At 37.7% G+C, this 20,248-nt stretch overlaps 2 protein-coding genes across 5 annotated transcripts in view; one reads left to right on the top strand and one right to left on the bottom strand.

Moving 5' to 3' along the window:
- Nucleotides 1-7,176, top strand: part of LOC106058651 (netrin-1-like) — a 136,978-nt gene extending 129,802 nt beyond the window's left edge. For all 4 annotated transcript variants that reach the window (XM_056020318.1, XM_056020319.1, XM_056020321.1 and 1 more), the window contains one exon: nucleotides 430-7,176. In XM_056020318.1, coding sequence (XP_055876293.1) covers nucleotides 430-758 — 329 coding nt within the window. In that variant the 3' untranslated portion in view covers nucleotides 759-7,176. The remainder of the gene's footprint in view (nucleotides 1-429) is intronic.
- Nucleotides 7,177-8,776: 1,600 nt separating this feature from the next.
- LOC106054003 (syntaxin-8-like) overlaps nucleotides 8,777-20,248 on the bottom strand; it is a 43,597-nt gene continuing 32,125 nt past the window's right edge. The window contains exons 6-9 of the mRNA XM_056020343.1: nucleotides 19,330-19,422; nucleotides 14,970-15,071; nucleotides 14,119-14,209; nucleotides 8,777-9,945 (exon numbers count right to left, since the gene is read on the bottom strand). Coding sequence (XP_055876318.1) covers nucleotides 14,133-14,209; nucleotides 14,970-15,071; nucleotides 19,330-19,422 — 272 coding nt within the window. The 3' untranslated portion in view covers nucleotides 8,777-9,945; nucleotides 14,119-14,132. The remainder of the gene's footprint in view (nucleotides 9,946-14,118; nucleotides 14,210-14,969; nucleotides 15,072-19,329; nucleotides 19,423-20,248) is intronic.

Below are 20,248 nucleotides of genomic sequence, written 5' to 3'. Positions count from 1 at the left end.
TTACAAAAGAACTGTGCTGGTGAACTTGTAGCCAAATGTAACACAATTTGCTCTAATATCTCAAGAGGGCGACCAAAACATTAACACACAAACACACACACACTAACGTGACAATGTGGAGAATGTGTTCAAATTTCAAAATCCTCTATCCCACTACTAATTCATTTGATTCCACAAAGTCACAACATGCACTAAAATATACATTTAGCTCTTGGTTAATAGAAGCGCCATTTTTGCGTGTGTTTTTTTTAAATAAAAATACCCAACAGGCAACACCTCCGGATAAAATAAAACGGATGAAAATAAACAAAACAATAAGACAAGAAGACATTTATCTTATCATCCTATTCATCTGCTTTCAGTGCCGTTTGACATACAAACAAGCACATTTGTTGTTTTTAATTAATAAATGCTTTCTTTCTTTTCCAGCTTTTCTGGCTCAAATCTTGTCACGTGACTTTGACGACACTTGGGTCAAGTTCACCGTCTCCATTGAGGTGACCTACCGCAAAGGCGCCCCGGAGAGAAGTGCGAGAAAAGCCGAGGCTCTCCTCTGGCTCCCCAAAGCCGACTTGGCCTGCAAGTGCCCTAAAGTCAGAGTTGGGCGGAAGTACCTGTTTGTGGGCAAGAGCCGCCCAGAGGACAAGATCCGTCCTGGCTACGTAGTGGACCGCTCCACCACAGTCTTGCGCTCCAGAGACAAGTGGCAGAGGCGTCTACGGCAGTTCGTGGAGAGGGAGATGAACGGGGAGTGCTAGTCCCCCAACCTTGTCAATCATGAGAATTGTCGGCGCCACAGTTGATCGCCACACAACCTGTTAACACCACGAAAAAAAAAAAAAAATCTGCTTCACGTTGGAAGTTACAAGAGAAACCGGAACTACTTTGTTTACTATTTATGTATACAAGCGCTCGATTTTTTAAATTTAACATATCATTAGTGTGGCGCATACATTAAAGATAATAGAATACAATTTAAAAAAAAAACAACAACACACACACGAATATTTATTTAGCAGACGACAATCTTCAGACACGTGACCTGAAAATGTTTAACCTAGATGTTTAGTTGTAGACCAGTTTCTGTGACTACACTGCCAGGACAGTGGGCAGAAGTGGACACGGACTTTGTTGTATTCACGAGCTGACATTCTACCTCTTCTTGTGTGTATGTGTTGTCATTCATCATGGATCTGGACACTGGTCACCTGTATCGCACAGGCGAAGATTGATCCTGACATACTCTGGAATTTAAATTTACTGTGAAATTTAGAGAGCTTTGTTTCAGCTTAAACCGGACACTGAAATACTAATAGGACCAGGATGTCTGTCTTGATAGGTAGAGATGAACATTCACTATCATTGTGCCAAAATTGTCAATGTCATCTATCGGTCTGATTATCAAAAGAAAGGAATAATATTGCATTGTGCTTTGAAGTCTACATCCTAAAGAGTCATTTCAAGTTCGGCGACCAGATCATTTGATCTAAAGACGTCTGCTTGGGTTAGTTTAAGAAGGTTGAATTCAATTTTTTTTTTACTTTTATTTTTAAATGTAATCTACACACACACACACGCACATTTGTTTGCCGTTATGAAGCTTCGTAGAGCCAAGCTTGTTTGAGGTCTTCAGAGCTTCATAGAGCCAAGCTTGTTTGAGGTCTTCAGAGCTTCATAGAGCCAAGCTTGTTTGAGGTCATCAGAGCTTCATAGAGCCAAGCTTGTTTGAGGTCTTCAGAGCTTCGTAGAGCCAAGCTTGTTTGAGGTCTTCAGAGCTTCATAGAGCCAAGCTTGTTTGAGGTCTTCAGAGCTTCATAGAGCCAAGCTTGTTTGAGGTCATCAGAGCTTCATAGAGCCAAGCTTGTTTGAGGTCTTCAGAGCTTCGTAGAGCCAAGCTTGTTTGAGGTCTTCAGAGCTTCATAGAGCCAAGCTTGTTTGAGGTCTTCAGAGCTTCGTAGAGCCAAGCTTGTTTGAGGTCATTAGAGCTTCATAGAGCCAAGCTTGTTTGAGGTCTTCAGAGCTTCGTAGAGCCAAGCTTGTTTGAGGTCTTCAGAGCTTCATAGAGCCAAGCTTGTTTGAGGTCTTCAGAGCTTCATAGGGCCAAGCTTGTTTAAAGTCATCAGAGCTTCATAGGGCCAAGCTTGTTTGAGGTCTTCAGAGCTTCATAGAGCCAAGCTTGTTTGAGGTCTTCAGAGCTTCGTAGAGCCAAGCTTGTTTGAGGTCTTCAGAGCTTCATAGGGCCAAGCTTGTTTGAAGTCATCAGAGCTTCATAGGGCCAAGCTTGTTTGAGGTCTTCAGAGCTTCATAGAGCCAAGCTTGTTTGAAGTCTTCAGAGCTAGATAGAGCCAAGCTTGTTTGAGGTCTTCAGAGTTTTGTAAAACAAAGCTTGTTTAGGGTCATCAGAATTTCATGAAGTCAAGAATAATTTGAGGTCTTCTAGTTAAGAGTTACATGGAGCCAAAAATGTTTTGTATTCTCCAAAAGAGCTTTATGAAGGCAATAATGTCTTGAGGGATCTGCTAGTTTAAAGCTCCAGAGAGCAGAGAATGTTTTGCAGTCTCTAGAAAAGAGCTCTATTGTCTATGTTTTCTTGATTGTTGGTTAGTTGTACAAGAACTGCTGTGCTAGATCTTATTAGTTTCATTATAATGCTACATAATGTGTGACTCCATTCTGTGTTGTGATTTTTTAAGCATTCAAATTAATCCTTGAAACAATATTCAATATTGTCTTTTTTTTATTACTGTTTTTGTGTTATCTAGAAATAGCCGTAATAGTTCATGTTCATTTCAAAGGATCAACGGAAATTCATTGTATTATAAAATGAAAATCTGTTCAAGATGATTATTAGCATGTGAGTTGTTGCTTTGTTCATTTCACCCACATCATCATCATCTTTGGCTTTTTCGAAGTGTACACTGTATGTATAGAAATGTAATAATACAAGATCCAAAAGGTCATAATACATGAATGCTAATCACAATGTACATGGCTAATGGTTTGATTTTATCACTTGATATAACACTTTGTCATGTGGTAGTTAAAGTGATAGTATTTATTATTAAAGATTTCATTTGTTTCTAGAAATAGACGTGAAAAATGTTTTGGATTGATTTCCACACACATGAACGCACATCCCTAGCGTCAATGTGCGGAGGTGCGGGCCGCACCGTATGACACCGACCTTAGTGACCCCACTTACGTACACAATAAACATTTATGTTCATATACACATTACTCCAATTTGTAGAAATACCGAATTAGTTTGCTATGATTGGTTACATTGGCAGGCTCTATTCAAAGTACAATTTTGAGCTGAGTTAGGGTTAGGATGACCTGCATAATCCAACGTGAGCTCCTGGTACAAAAAAAACAACAACATTTTTGAATGTGTTATCCACACAAAGTTACTGCCACCTAGTTGAACATAGATCACACTCGTATAATTGAATGTAAAAACAAAACAAAAACAGATCTAGATACCAGAGACTGTACAGATACAGTCACCTGATGAGTCTGGCCATGCTGCTTGCACTGAGACCAATGGATTGATACATGGCTCTTTTCACTTCATGTTTATTTAATACGTACAGACAACATGGCTCTTTTCACTTCATGTTTATTTAATACGTACAGACAATCACATGAATCACTTATTGTATGTGTCTAAGAAATGTATTTTATGATTGGCATAATGTCATTATTACATTAGATGCATAATCTCTATTTATCTCTATGTCTTTATATGTCTGATGTAATCATGAAATCCAACATGAATTTTTTTTTATAGTTTCATACATCGTGTTGGCTATATATATATATATTTGAACATTGTTTACAATCTATATTTGATTATTTATTAGCATACTTTTGTCTAGTTCTGCATTTTATTTAAGATTCAAGTTTTGGGTCTTTTTAACTACGTGTATTTAGTTTATAGAGTCTCTGCACACAATATTTAATCCAGAACAACAGCCAAAAGTCGTAATAAAACTATCAGCAGGGAACATTTCTTGGCTAGACCCACATCTCTCTCCAGTTACACACTCCAAAAAACCAATCTGGCCTTAAGTTAAATTTTATGGAAATGTAAAACTACAATCTTAAGTTTAATTGTGTTAATTTTAATTCCTAATCTAGACCTAGACATTTATTGTTTAGAAAAATAAGATCAAAAAATAATTCCCCCCCCCCCCCCGTCCCTCTTACAGAGCAATAATTCCTCTTCAATTCAATTAGATTCGTCTTGTGCAGTGGTGTGTAAGAGAAAACATGACAAAGTTTACATAGGTCATGGCTACCAGTACATTATCTCAACACACACACACACATACATCAGTCTTAGTTAATGAGGACTACTTGACATTAGAGGCATTTCATACTGTTGTTGTTGTTGTTGTTCCACCTCTGTTTACGTTTCTACGAAGAAAGATCGACTAATGAACACTTCATTTCACTACAGTCTCTTTGATGTTCCATTTGGACTAGCAAACTTTCTTAGTGAATAAAACGTCCATATTTGAAAAAGGAATCGCCCATCGATTCCTAGTAGCCAACTTGTGCTATGTTCTGCTCACCATTCAGCTTTTTTATTACAAAAAAAAATATCTTTATACAGTTCCTATCAATCAGATTTTAAAAAGGCAACTCTTAAGGCCATGAAAGGAAACAAAATTTCATTTTCTACTTTACAATTAACTAATCTAAATATTTAGCTCCAAGAAATTCTCGCAATTATCTTCTAGGGGAAATTAGTCGAGATTCTGACGTGCTTTCAACAACAACAACAACAACAAAATAAATAAAAAGCAATAAAAATAAATAAAAAAAAAAGCCAGTCGTAAATTAGCAAGGCTGGGGGGGGGGGGGGGGTAGTTCTAGTCTTTCATTCTAAGCCTACTCTGTTCTTAAGGAAATAGATTAGAAAGCTCAAACAGAGTACATACATTTCGACTAAATCTATTTTCATTTTGACAACCAAAAGGATATTATAAGTTTGACTAGACCTTTCATGTTAAGCTAACAGAGGTGAACCACATTGCGAGTGAATAGTTCCTGGCTCTAAGCGGAAATGAAAGACCGCATCACCTTACCTTCAAGAAAATTGTGAATTTTTGCTTTGCTATAAAAATGATTGATCCAAAAGGGAAAAGAAAAAGACTCCCATTGTTTATTATAAAACGAATTTCCTCCTGGATAATACGGAGTATTACTATTATACTTTTATTAGTCAATACGGACCCTGTTATTCTTCTTATAAGAAATACTTTATTGTTTATTGATAAGGATTTTTGGCCGGTATTTATTTTTGTTAACTTATTGACTTAGATCTACACCTAATATATTATCACTGAATTTAACTTTTTTCAATTTTGATACGCATTCATTATAGCGTAAAACATTACAACTACTAAAGAAGGGTTCCGTGTTCGCTAAGGTCCACAAAGATTATCAAGTACATACCTCGCTATGAGCTAGACTAGAACTTAGTTCTGTTAAGTCTTGCTGCAGACCAGCCACTTGTTAGCTATAATCTCTACGCTGCAGTCCAGCCACTTGTTAGCTATAATCTCTACGCTGCAGTCCAGCCACTTGTTAGCTATAATCTCTACGCTGCAGTCCAGCCACTTGTTAGCTATAATCTCTACGCTGCAGTCCAGCCACTTGTTAGCTATAATCTCTACCCTGCAGTCCAGCCACTTGTTAGCTATAATCTCTACTCTACAGACCAGTTGCTTGTTAGCTATAATCTCTATTCTGCAGACCAGCCACTTGTTACCTATAATCTCTACTCTACAGACCAGTTGCTTGTTAGCTATAATCTCTATTCTGCAGACCAACCACTTGTTAGCTATAATCTCTTCTCTGCAGACCAACCACTTGTTAGCTATAATCTTTACTCTGCAGACCAACCACTTGTTAGCTATAATCTCTACTCTGCAGACCAACCACTTGTTAGCTATAATCTCTACTCTACAGACCAGTTGCTTATTAGCTATAATCTCTACTCTGCAGACCAACCACTTATTAGCTATAATAAACAAAGTCTAGACTTCAATTCTAATTGCCAAGGAAGAAACTCACTAATTGAGCCGTTGAATGACATTAATAAACAAAGCTAACTATTTGTAACATGCGAAGACATAGGGGCGTCAAAACTTTGCTTATTTGTATGATAATGCGTATTCTATCTCCAGGCAACTCACTCATGTTCATAATAGCGCCACCTTTCTATATTGCTATTCTAATTTGTACCAAAAATGTAAATATACGCACCCTCACACGCTTTTGTAGACATACACACTGACACACACACACATTAAAGGCACATCGAACACATTTGTACTAAATGAATATCTAAAAATGATTAGATTTTTTTGTTGTTGTTGTTTGGTCTGCTCGAGTTGGCCAACACACTTGAATAGAATGTTACGGGTTCTAAAGAAGTGATTTCATTGCGTGCAACTGTGCGATGTAACTTGCATGTCTTCATTCTCGGGGTACGTTTGTGTCTTTAGTTTCTTAGCCTAAGAATACATGGCGTCCTGACGTCATTCTCTGTTTTTTCTCTTTTACAATAGTTTTATGTTAGGCCACTCCTAGTTGACCAAAGAGGAAAAAAAAGGTACATTTTAAAAACAATTTCTTGGCAATGGCCTAGATAAAGTTTCTCCCTTCCAGAAACAGGTTTTCAATAAAAGCCAAATGTGATGGAATTGCATAGTGTTTGGACGGAGAGGAGACACCTCGCTCCTTTCCTCTTGTGAAATACGAAACTAAATGCTAGATCCTAAGTTCAGATTTTCGAAACGAAAGGATGTAGATATTTGAATTGTACAGTAGTATATAGGTCTAGCTTATAAAAAAAAATCTCAAGCATTGCCACAGGGAATCGTGGGTTTGTTTTTTTTTATTTATAAAACTAAAGATTTTTTTGTTTGTTTGTTGTGGATTCACAACTTATCACCACCTCTATATTCTTATTTCAAGTTGGTTCTTTAGTTTGAAACATATTTGCTTTTAATTCATGACCATATATTTTACAGTTCTAATGTGTCCAAAAAATCTTTTGTCGTGTCCATAAATCTTTGGTTGTTGTAAGTCTAGGTCTGTGTTACTTTGTGCTCGATTTAAACGTAGAGAAGAAATTATTGAATAAACTGTCCACATGCTACTAAGCTCCTTGTCTCTGTTTTGAATGCAACAATGACTTGAGTACTGTCACGTTATTTAGGTCATGTCGTTGGGAAGTTCTTGGCAGAGAGAGAGAGAGAGAGAAGGGGAGAGGAAAACAAAAACAGCAAAGAAGAAATGGAGAAAGAGAGATACAATTGATAAATGCTATAATTGTCATGGGAGTTTAGGCTAAGGGGGTAAAAGTAAGTCAAAAACCAAGAAGATTGAGCTCTATGGTAAATCTCTGACCACCGAAAAAAGTGAATGTTTCCAAATAAATGTATACAATATTACAAAATGATCCTAAGGCTAATCTATGAAGCTAATAATTCCGGAAGAGTGCAATGTTTCACGTGCTTAGGCAAACCTACCTGTGACCTAGTTTTTTGGCCACATCGTATCCTATTTATATATTTGCACATTAAACTGAAGGCTCGATCTTTAGACTAACCTTTTAGAAAGTTTGGGGGAGACCACGACTGTCTTATCAGCCTGTAAGTTCACACCAGGAGTAGCTGTCATAACATGGCCACAGAGGATGTGGAGACATCACACGATGACGTGTGGAGGACACACACACTAATGAAATGACAGACCACACAATGTGATGCTAAACAAACTCAGATGATTGTCACAATAAAAACAATGTGGACCACCCTCAGTACACTAAAGACCTCACAAAATTTCTTCTAGACCACACAAATGTAAATAGGAAAAGGTCGTTGTGCTGGCCACATGACACCTTGCTAGTTAACCGTTGCCAATAGAAATAGATGGCCTTTATCTGCCCCATAGGTCGCAAGGTCTGAAAGGGAAACTTTTTTTTTTTACAAACTATTTTGTCGCTTGTACAGGTACTAAACTCGTAGACTACAGAACCTACAACTTGTAGACCACAGAATGTGTAAATTGTAGATTGTACAAAATGTAATTTGCAGACCACAGAAACAACGGAGACAGACACGGCAACTTGGGGTGGCAAATGGAGCGGTCAAAGAGCCCGGTCTTCAGAGCAGATGTCGTAAGAGTTTGTTACCCAAGAAAAATATTTTGTCATCAATAGGAGAAAACAAAAGCGCTACTGAACATTCTTCTTAGTGGTCAGTCTCCGTAGAGCTGGTCTACTTTCATCTTCTGGACGTCTCCACAAACAGGATGCCACAAACATTCTATAGTAATTATCTTCAGGCATGTCAAACTTATGAGTAGTCGAGGTTAAGTCCCGCACAGATGGTCATTCTTAAAAATCCCTTTTTATTTGTCAGTTGACAACTTCTCTGGCCTGGAATTCAACAAGTGTCTTGTATGGAATTTTTCTATTTCTTTAGTCATGTAGATAGAACAACCTACACCATTTTTTCTCTCGGACACAGACAGACTCGGAAATTTCATACAAAAATGAAATCTGCGATGCTGAACTTCGAACGTTTCAGCAATTAAAATGGGTAGAATATGTCAAACTGTTTGCGGTCCTAAAGTGATGGCCAAATCAAGTTTTGTAATGGCCAAAGTGTAACAAACATCAAAAAATATTTCCATTCAACAAATATTTGATAGAAAAAAGTTGAAGATATAAAGAAAAAAACAAACAACTAAACAGTAGAGTTCATTGGTTTTGTAGTACCAAATATCAATCACTTGAAACCAATAGTGAGCATAGCAATAATAGCATTGAAAATACACAGTCAAATATAACGGCTTAAGACAAAGTGTTCAAGGCGAGTATAAAAACACAATAACAGGAACCACCAATTGTACACAAACCATTCACCACACAATGATTTATCAATCTACACAAAACATGGTGTACATATGTGCACACATCACAATATGCGCATCTCATATCAAATAACTGTTGAATGCTAACAATAAATGTGCAGTCTACTTGTGCTCTCACCAATAGGATCTGAACAGTATATCCACAGAGGGAGGAGAGTGGAGGCCTTCAGTAACGAATGGTCTGGGTAGAACACAGAGAGCAGTCAAACTAGGAAGCCAAGACACATGAGTGTGCCCCAAACGGCATCTCCTTTCTAACAACACAGTGACCACTGGCAGGCCCAACAAGAAAAAAAAAAGTGACCCCTCATCTAGATCCATGCAGTACTGGTGCCAAGTTTTTGGTAGACAACCTTCCCTAGTACCCTTACATATCAAACATACTCACCTTTACAGGTCACATGATATAAGTTGAGAGGATGAAGTTATCAACTCAAAGTTATGATGGTCACATGATATGTCAGAAATCTATAGTATCGATATGATCTCTGGTTTCAATGAAGATCAAGTAAAGGCCAAGGTCAAGTTAAAAACAAATTAATGTAATTTCGAACATGTCATGCAAAAATAAATTATAAAAAGAAAATCTTCAACACATAAAGTGTACAATGCATAGTTCACTATTTCTTGAGTCATAGTTAAGTCATCATTTGTTTCATAGTTAAGTCATAATTTGTTTCATAGTTAAGTCATCATTTGTTTCATAGTTAAGTCATAATTTGTTTCATAGTTAAGTCATAATTTGTTTCATAGTTAAGTCATCATTTGTTTCATAGTTAAGTCATAATTTGTTTCATAGTTAAGTCATAATTTGTTTCATAGTTAAGTCATAATTTGTTTCATAGTTAAGTCATAATTTGTTTCATAGTTAAGTCATAATTTGTTTCATAGTTCAGCATTGCCACACTTTGGTTTTATTGATCAAAAGTGTCTTCTTCCATGTCCTCACCATGAACCTCTGACACAGGCTGGAATGTTTTGGGCCTGGAGCTGCAGAAGAAAATGTTGGACACTTGTTTGAGAATGACACATTTTATAATAAACACACACACACACACACATTTGACCAATGAAAGACCAGAGTAAAGCTGACCTCTGGGCTGAGCTCTAGTTTAAAAATAGGTATCTTTCCAACATGCTGCAAAGAAACATTCCAAGTTTCTGCCATGTTCAGGCAATTAGTTGACAAACAAACTTGAAGATAAAGTACACACAATGTTCAGGCAATTAGTTGACAAACAAACTTGAAGATAAAGTACACACAATGTTCAGGCAATTAGTTGACAAACAAACTTGAAGATAAAGTACACACTCACAATGTTCAGGCAATTAGTTGACAAACAAACTTGAAGATAAAGTACACACAATGTTCAGGCAATTAGTTGACAAACAAACTTGAAGATAAAGTACACACAATGTTCAGGCAATTAGTTGACAAACAAACTTGAAGATAAAGTACACACAATGTTCAGGCAATTAGTTGACAAACAAACTTGAAGATAAATTACTCACAATGTTCAGGCAATTAGTTGACAAACAAACTTGAAGATAAAGTACACACTCACAATGTTCAGGCAATTAGTTGACAAACAAACTTGAAGATAAAGTACACACTCACAATGTTCAGGCAATTAGTTGACAAACAAACTTGAAGATAAAGTACACACAATGTTCAGGCAATTAGTTGACAAACAAACTTGAAGATAAAGTACACACTCACAATGTTCAGGCAATTAGTTGACAAACAAACACAAATCACAATGTTCGTCTCTAATCTTGTTAAGTTATTAAATTAGCATCTCACAGAAACTACACATTCATTTGAACATGGTATCTTCTTAATGTCCGAAACATTTAGTGATGACACAGAAACTACACCATCATTTGAACATGGTATCTTCTTAATGTCCGAAACATTTAGTGATGACACAGAAACTAAACCATCATTTGAACATGGTATCTTCTTAATGTCCGAAACATTTAGTGATGACACAGAAACTAAACCATCTTTTGAACATTCCCTACTGCCTCCTCGAAAAAAAAATCCTGGTTAAACGCATGTATAGACTTGATACTATTCTAAAGATAGGCCTTCAGATCTAAATTTAAAATATGTTCCTAAACATTAATGTATTAAATTCTTGAATAAACAGGGCCTACATGCGGAAATACCCGAAGACATAGAGTCTGTTCAAATAAATATTTTCTAAACCTCTATCCAAATGTAGATTCAGTTTGAGTGATACTTTGACAAATGATTACGATATACATCCACTGGTTTTTCTAGAAAAATCCGTAAAGCCGTTTTCGAGAACCGTGTCCACCCAGAAGGTTCCAAGTTTTAAAGTTCTTTTCTTTCGTGATTTAAACTACACTAAAGGTCAGCACTCTTTAAAAAAAAACGTGCACTTAAAAATCTTTTTGTTAGGAGCTACCAGCTGACGTATTGTTAGGAGCTACCAGCTGACTTTTTGTTAGGAGCTACCAGCTGACGTTTTGTTAGGAGCTACCAGCTGACTTTTTGTAAGGAACTACCAGCTGACTTTTAGTTAGAATCTACCAGCTGACGTTTTGTTAGGAGCTACCAGCTGACGTTTTGTTAGGAGCTACCAGCTGACTTTTTGTTAGGAGCTACCAGCTGACTTTTTGTTAGGAGCTACCAGCTGACTTTTTGTTAGGAGCTACCAGCTGACGTTTTGTTAGGAGCTACCAGCTGACTTTTTGTTAGGAGCTACCAGCTGACGTTTTGTTAGGAGCTACCAGCTGACTTTTAGTTAGAATCTACCGGCTGACGTTTTGTTAGGAGCTACCAGCTGACTTTTTGTTAGGAGCTACCAGCTGACTTTTTGTTAGGAGCTACCAGCTGACGTTTTGTTAGAATCTACCAGCTGACGTTTTGTTAGGAGCTACCAGGTGACTTTTTGTTAGGAGCTACCAGCTGACGTTTTGTTAGGAGCTACCAGCTGACTTTTTGTTAGGAGTTACCAGCTGACGTTTTGTTAGGAGCTACATGCTGACGTTTTGTTAGGAGCTACCAGCTGACGTTTTGTTAGGAGCTACCATCTGACGTTTTGTTAGGAGCTACCAGCTGACGTTTTGTTAGGAGCTACCAGCTGACGTTTTGTCAGGAGCTACCATCTGACTTTTGTTAGGAGCTACCAGCTGACGTTTTGTTAGGAGCTACCAGCTGACTTTTTGTTAGAAGCTACCAGCTGACTTTTTTTAGAAGCTACCAGCTGACTTTTTGTTAGGAGCTACCAGCTGACTTTTGTTAGGGGCTACCAGCTGACGTTTTGTTAGAAGCTACCAGCTGACTTTTGTTAGGAGCTACCAGCTGACTTTTTGTTAGAAGCTACCAGCTGACTTTTTGTTAGAAGCTACCAGCTGACTTTTGTTAGGAGCTACCATCTGACTTTTGTTAGGAGCTACCATCTGACGTTTTGTTAGGAGCTACCAGCTGACTTTTTGTTAGAAGCTACCAGCTGACTTTTGTTAGGAGCTACCATCTGACTTTTGTTAGGAGCTACCATCTGGTAATATGATGAGTGAGTACACAATATGGGTCCCTAAAAAAAAGATCTCAGAAAGGTAGTTACAGCCTTTTTTTATCTAGCTTTAACCATGGTTTATAAGTATGTGCAATCTATCTGTTCGTGTTCTAAAAATTAATAAAGATGTTTCCAGCAAGGTGAAGGGGAGGATGAGATTGAATTTATTTTTCAGCTTTTTTTTTTTTTTTGACCGACAGATGGACTGAAACTTAGAGCGCGCACACACGCACGCACAAGCACAAATTGGTACTTTTTTTTAAATAATGGGGCTGCTAAAAACAGACATTTGACTAAGGGACAGCGACGTAAGCAGCCCCCCCCCCTCGACATCTTAAGTATTCTGTTCTGATCCTGTGAAATAACATATTGGCAGAAGAAGGACAATTGCCCCCCCCCCCCCAAATGTGTTGGGGGGGGGGGGTAGTATTGTTTCCTTTCAATCGGATACAAGTAAATCTCCACTGAGTCGAACTGCTTGGTCTCAATTTACCCAGCCATTTTGGTGCTGGATGGGAGGGGGGTGGAAGCTATTGGTACTCCTTGGATAAACACACGCCATTAGCCCAGGAGCCAGGAGAGAAATGTTTCATTACCCAGGGAAAGAGGGGAACCGCTCCAGGAGGGCGACAGCCAGGTGGTCCCATAAGTCATGTCAAGGTGGGGTGCTAGATATCAACACCTCCAATAACAGCGCCATTCAAAAGATATATGGGGGCAGAGAGGGAGAGGGCAGACAATGACAAGGGCCTCTACTCGGCCTTACATATAGGGAAAGGAAATTAAAACACAACAGCCTTCCATGCATGTTCAAAACATTTCGAGTCCCACAGTAACTAACACTCAGACACGGTAAGAGACGAATGCAGTACAGCTAGAACTAGTTACTGGATAATACTTCTATAGTCTAAACAAATCTAGACACACATTAAACGAAACTCTTTCACATTATTCATTTGTGCCGTGTGTGTGTGTGTAGATAATAATAGGAATAAAACCACACCAACAATGAAAAACATTGTAAGTCATTAACTCTTGAACATTGGAGCAAGTAAAATGTGTACACAAAATTAAATAAGGAACAAAAAAAAATTATTTTTTTTAATCGATACCTCCTTTATGAAGCTGATGGGGGTCTATACAATTTTGTATTCTATTGATTTCTTGTATTGCAAGGAGACTTTCCAGTGAGCTCTGTACAATCAAGTTCTTCTAGTCACAGTCCAGCTGAGGAGTTCTACATAAGAAGGTGCCCCACAAAATGTTCATGTTCTCTATTTATTTATTCTACACTTTAATGACTATAAAGAAACATTCCAGTCTAGTCTGCTGAAACATGTTCAGAATAAAAAGACATAGCCAAATTATAATTGTCAAACCAATTTACAGTTCGGTAGTTGTTGTTTTTTCAGTCAACATTCTAGGAAAATAGAGACTTTTTTGAAATACCCATATATCCATTTGATTCCCTGAACCCAGGTATTTGTAAAGTAATAGTGGGAATTGTAACTACATACTTGTGAATGTATATTTCTTATGATCTTGTAAGTTTACACATTTGGGAATACAATCACACTATGACACACACATGGACACAGGTGTCTAAAGGACTTACCAGGGACCAGCTTTCTACTTTTTTCCATTATATGGTACAGCAGCTATAACGACAATAGCAACTAACAGAAGAGCAATGAGGATGTAGTACCCTGCAAGTAAACAACATACAGAATTCTAGATATACTATAATTTAATAAATCCGTCATAACACAAAAAAAATACTATCAGGTAAATACATACACACAATGTAACAAGACTATAGTTTGAAATCTAACAATGTGGTAGTTTCACAACAATTCGACAATTTTTCCCTTGTATTGATACATGACTTTATGAACATTAACTTCTGATAAATAACTAGAGATCTATTTTTTTGTAGTATGGATAATGCAGGTGATTATTTTTAGAAGTATGAACAAGCAATGTAGGCTATCTACAAGAGTAATGTGTACTTAACATAGAATTTACACAAAACATAAGATCTTTATGACACTGACAAACATTTTGTGGGGAACAATATGCCTTACATATTTCATTTTCAAAAAAAAAGATTCACTTTCAGAAGCAAACAAAAATAGTCATTGCATCTAAGCCTTCAATCTCTCAAAAAAAAAAAATGAAATCGGATTTTCCATATTTTCCTAGTTTTTGAGAAATTGCATTGGCAAATGGATGACAGACACACACTCAAACAGGCCGTTAAAAAGCCCATCAATATTATAAATGTGAAATAAGAAATTGATGCAGAGTCCGTTCACACTATTAAAGACATAACATAATCTTTTTCTATAATGATGTTATTGAATTAAGGGATTCAAACTATGAAACTATGGTAACAGACAACTTAGCAGTGCTATGGGTGCCCAGTTCCTGATCTCAACTAACTGCCCACTATGTCCCGCTACTTACAGCAAGAAGCAGACTTTCGTTCCACAATGTTGATGTGTCTGGTCTCTCTCTGTATTCGTAAACCTGTCCTATCTGTGTGATCAATGATATCATCCAGCAGCTCTGTCAACACAAGAGATCACGTGGACATGCTGATGTTAATTAGTTCAATTAAAAAAGATTAACAAGCTATGTTTAGAAAAGAAATTGAGAAATTTATTTCTACTACGGGTGATTTGATTCCATTACATTGGATCATATATAGTATATAGAGTAATTGAAATGAAGTCGAGACAACAGACAATACACATTTGAGAAAATAACATAGAACTGAGACAACAGACAATACACAGTTCAGAAAATAACATAGAACTGACACAACAGACAATACACAGCTGAGAAAATAAAATAGAACTGACACAACAGACAATACACAGTTGAGAAAATAACATAGAACTGAGACAACAGACAATACACAGCTGAGAAAATAACATAGAACTGAGACAACAGACAATACACAGCTGAGAAAATAAAATAGAACTGACACAACAGACAATACACAGCTGAGAAAATAACATAGAACTGAGCCAACAGACAATACACAGCTGAGAAAATAAAATAGAACTGACACAACAGACAATACACAGCTGAGAAAATAACATAGAACTGAGACAACAGACAATACACAGCTGAGAAAATAAAATAGAACTGACACAACAGACAATACACAGCTGAGAAAATAACATAGAACTGAGACAAAAGACAATACACAGCTGAGAAAATAACATAGAACTGAGACAACAGAATATACATAGCTGAGAAAATAACATAGAACTGAGACAACAGACAATACACAGCTGAGAAAATAACATAGAACTGAGACAACAGACAATACACAGCTGAGAAAATAACATAGAACTGAGACAACAGACAATACACAGCTGAGAAAATAACATAGAACTGAGACAACAGACAATACACAGCTGAGAAAATAAAATAGAACTGACACAACAGACAATACACAGCTGAGAAAATAACATAGAACGTAGACAACAGACAATACACAGCTGAGAAAATAACATAGAACTGAGACAACAGACAATACACAGCTGAGAAAATAACATAGAACTGAGACAACAGACAATACACAGCTGAGAAAATAACATAGAACTGAGACAACAGACAATACACAGCTGAGAAAATAACATAGAACTGCCCAACAGACAATACACAGCTGAGAAAATAACATAGAACTGAGACAACAGACAATACACAGCTGAGAAAATAACATAGAACTGAGACAACAGACAATACACAGCTGAGAAAATAACATAGAACTGAGACAACAGACAATACACAGTTGAGAAAATAACATAGAACTGAGACAACAGACAATACACAGCTGAGAAAATAACATAGAACTGAGACAACAGACAATACACAGCTGAGAAAATAAAATAGAACTGACACAACAGACAATACACAGCTGAGAAAATAACATAGAACGTAGACAACAGACAATACACAGCTGAGAAAATAACATAGAACTGAGACAACAGACAATACACAGCTGAGAAAATAACATAGTACTGAGACAACAGACAATACAATCTATATTATGATTCTTATTTGAAACAAAGATCTTACTCAATGATTTCTGATCGAGTTTGACTGATGAATACCCAAATACTTCAAAACAAGTTATCTTTACTTTACACATGTGGGCAGGATTTAATCCACGAAAGTGGAGTGAGCCAGTAGACCTTTTTTGAAACCACCAGTTTAGAGCCAGCTTGACTCTTCACCAGTCTCCAGGGCGGCGGCTGATCAATTTCAACATTAGCTCTCGTCCCTGACAGACGTAGTCCCTACATCAGACGAGCTGTCACAAACGATGTCAGCCACAGCTCAGCGCTTTCCCCAAACTCCCACCTCTGCACCATTCGAGCGTGAAAGTCAGCCAGGAAGAGTCGGAAGCTCCCGTAACATTAGCCCTTTTCAGAAAACCCCGAGAGCAAGATGGTGAACTGTGAACTTATTCCAGTTACAAGAGGACACTACGTGGAGGTCAGCGGGCTCTGTCCCTCAGCCCTTAAACAGTTTGCTAACATACCTACACTACGCATTAAAGCATTGTTTCTTTCCAGGGCTTTTGCAAGAGAAGATTTGAACCTCTGAAGGCCTCACTCAAATGCTTTTTCAAGAGAAGATTTGAACCTCTGAAGGCCTCACTCAAATGCTTTTGCAAGAGAAGATTTGAACCTCTGAAGGCCTCACTCAAATGCTTTTGCAAGAGAAGATTTGAACCTCTGAAGGCCTCACTCAAATGCTTTTGCAAGAGAAGATTTGAACCTCTGAAGGCCTTACTCAAATGCTTTTGCAAAAGAAGATTTGAACCTCTGAAGGCCTCACTCAAATGCTTTTGCAAGAGAAGATTTGAACCTCTGAAGGCCTCACTCAAATGCTTTTGCAAGAGAAGATTTGAACCTCTGAAGGCCTCACTCAAATGCTTTTGCAAGAGAAGATTTGAACCTCTGAAGGCCTCACTCAAATGCTTTTGCAAGAGAAGATTTGAACCTCTGAAGGCCTCACTCAAATGCTTTTGCAAAAGAAGATTTGAACCTCTGAAGGCCTCACTCAAATGCTTTTGCAAGAGAAGATTTGAACCTCTGAAGGCCTCACTTGGAGTTTGATAATGGTCGTTATTTTAGTTCCATTTCTTACAATGTATTTGTGTGATGCAGAATTTGTTATTCTTCTGTTACAATAAAGTGAAAGTCTAGAAACGTAACACCAGAGCAGATAGTACAATTAACCTTATAGATAGTATGTCTGATATCAAGACAACCATCACAGTCACTTTGCCAGATTAATATGTTCATCCATATTTATTTTATATAGTAGAAAAAATAAAGTTCCCCTTTCAGATCTTCCGATCTATAGGCCAGATGGCCATCTGTTTCTGTGGCCTACGGTTTACGATGGTGTCATGTGACCAGCACAACAACCAACCGCTTATACTTTTCCCCAACTAATGTCAGGTCTCCATTAGAGACGGGTGGACTAAGAGGCGCCCAAAGATCCCGAATTTAAAAATGTATTTTATACCTGTAAATAAATAACGTAATAAGGCTATATCTAGAATAGAGCTTCATTAGTGCTATTTTATTGTAAACAAATAGAAAATAATCTAAAATAATCAAAGTGTTCCGCTGAGTTTTCCGAATGTGCGAAGCGTTCCGTTAAAGACAAAGTTTGGGAAACACTGGTGGAGCGTAAAGAGTGTGAGAGTTTGGGAACACAGCCTGATAGCTCCCTTGGCCTGAACAGAATATAGTTCTATGTTATCCCCCAAGGAACAACCTGGCTTCGCTTTAACCCTCACCCTGGGACCGCTAACGACTGCAGAATGGCTAATGGCCGGGCGTGTTTATTAAAACATGGTTGCCTTGTTTACCTCCTCCCCTCTCTCCCCAATACAAGTTAGGGAGGTGAGAAGATGTTTAAGCAGAGGGCTCCTCCCCCCCCCCCATCCCAAAAGATTCAGCAGACTCTGGGCTCACGAGAGGCCAACATATGTTATGTTGACGGTACATTTCCTCGGCCTGGCATTGCTCATAATGCCGACTGCGCCAGGTAAAGACTTCCCTCTCCCCCACTTAACATTTCCTTCATCAGTGTCCCCCCCCCCTTTTTTTTTTCTCAGTGTCTACCTGTAACATGTTTCATTTACACCTCCATAGCTCGCTGTCATCATCGGGAAGGGGGGGGGAGCAGAAAGGGCGGGGCAGATAAACATTGTAACTTTGATAGATGCTTGTCAATGCTTCCCTCCCCCCCCTTTTCATTTACACTGGCTCACCTCCTGCTCACCCTACCCTTGAAACTGTACTACACCTACAAGCGGTGAAGTGACTACAAAATGGTGGTACCATATGGCAGTAAACGATCGAAGGACTATCTTTGAACATTGCACCCACTAAGATCACAGACACAGACAAGAGGAAGGTCACGTGACGAGACTGGTGACATCATACTATTCATACAGACAACAAAAAGCTCATAAAAAAGATCGTGCAAGAATTAAAATGTTTATTCATTAGTCTCAGTCCTAAAGCTTCAAGCTCTACTCATATTACATAAGGAAAGAACAGAAAAGATACAACTACAACACTAGTTGAGAATGTTGTGTTTTTTTATTAATTTGTTTCTATATGTTGTGAATAAATATTGAAAGAAAATAGTATTTTGTACAATTAATTTTTTAAAAAAGAAAGTGTGTTAAGAAATAAAAAACAAAAAAACAAAGTTGGCACCACAAGAGGAAATGCCACCAAAATACAATGAGTAGACCCCAGACAGTCATTCTTCATTTACTTACCATTTTGACCATCCACTTCGTTGCCTATATCAATGGCCATTTGTTTTTGACGACCTATCACATGGGACAAGGCGTCCAGACCTCGGTCTTGTTCTGGTGGAAACATAAAAGCCAAGTTAAGATCTTCATGTCAAGTACATTCATTAGCAGTCAACTTGTCCAGGCTACAGTCAACTTGTTAATATAAGTCAACTTGTCCAGGCTACAGTCAACTTGTCAATGTAAGTCAACTTGTCCAGGCTACAGTCAACTTGTCAATGTAAGTCAACTTGTCCATGCTACAGTCAACTTGTCAATGTAAGTCAACTTGTCCATGCTACAGTCAACTTGTCAATGTAAGACAACTTGTCCAGGCTACAGTCAACTTGTCAATGTAAGTCAACTTGTCCAGGCTACAGTCAACTTGTCCAGGCTACATTCATAACAATTGTTTTTAAAGAATTGTAACTCTCAAAGTATGATCCACTATGATCAAGAAATGTTAAGGCTAAACTAGAAATGGCCTTGCTTTACATTGATGTGAAGTACATGATTATCCCTAATTTCTTAAGCAATTAATTTTGACAGAACTCATCAACAAAGTCATCATCGTATTTTTCACTTTCCAAATTTTTCCTAGACAATAAATTTCTAATGATTTATAAAAAACATTAATATGGCATAACCCAGTGGAAAAACTCAACTGTCAACATGCCGTCTTTTGTACATGGATTGATTAGCATGAATTAGTCAAGTAAATCATCAAGGCTTCGGCATGTAATTATCTAACTATCTAAACAATTTCTAATCGTCAAAGTACTAGGACGAACGAGATCAATGTGGAATGTTGTTTTCGCTGGCAAACTCTGTAAAAGCAAAAGAAAAAACTCGCCAAACACCTCCAACATAGGTCATAGCGCCACTTGATCTAGGGACCAAA

The sequence above is a fragment of the Biomphalaria glabrata genome, chromosome 2, assembly GCF_947242115.1.
Source record: "Biomphalaria glabrata chromosome 2, xgBioGlab47.1, whole genome shotgun sequence".
NCBI classification, from domain to species: domain Eukaryota; kingdom Metazoa; phylum Mollusca; class Gastropoda; family Planorbidae; genus Biomphalaria; species Biomphalaria glabrata.
This window is presented reverse-complemented; position numbering and strand designations above follow the sequence as displayed.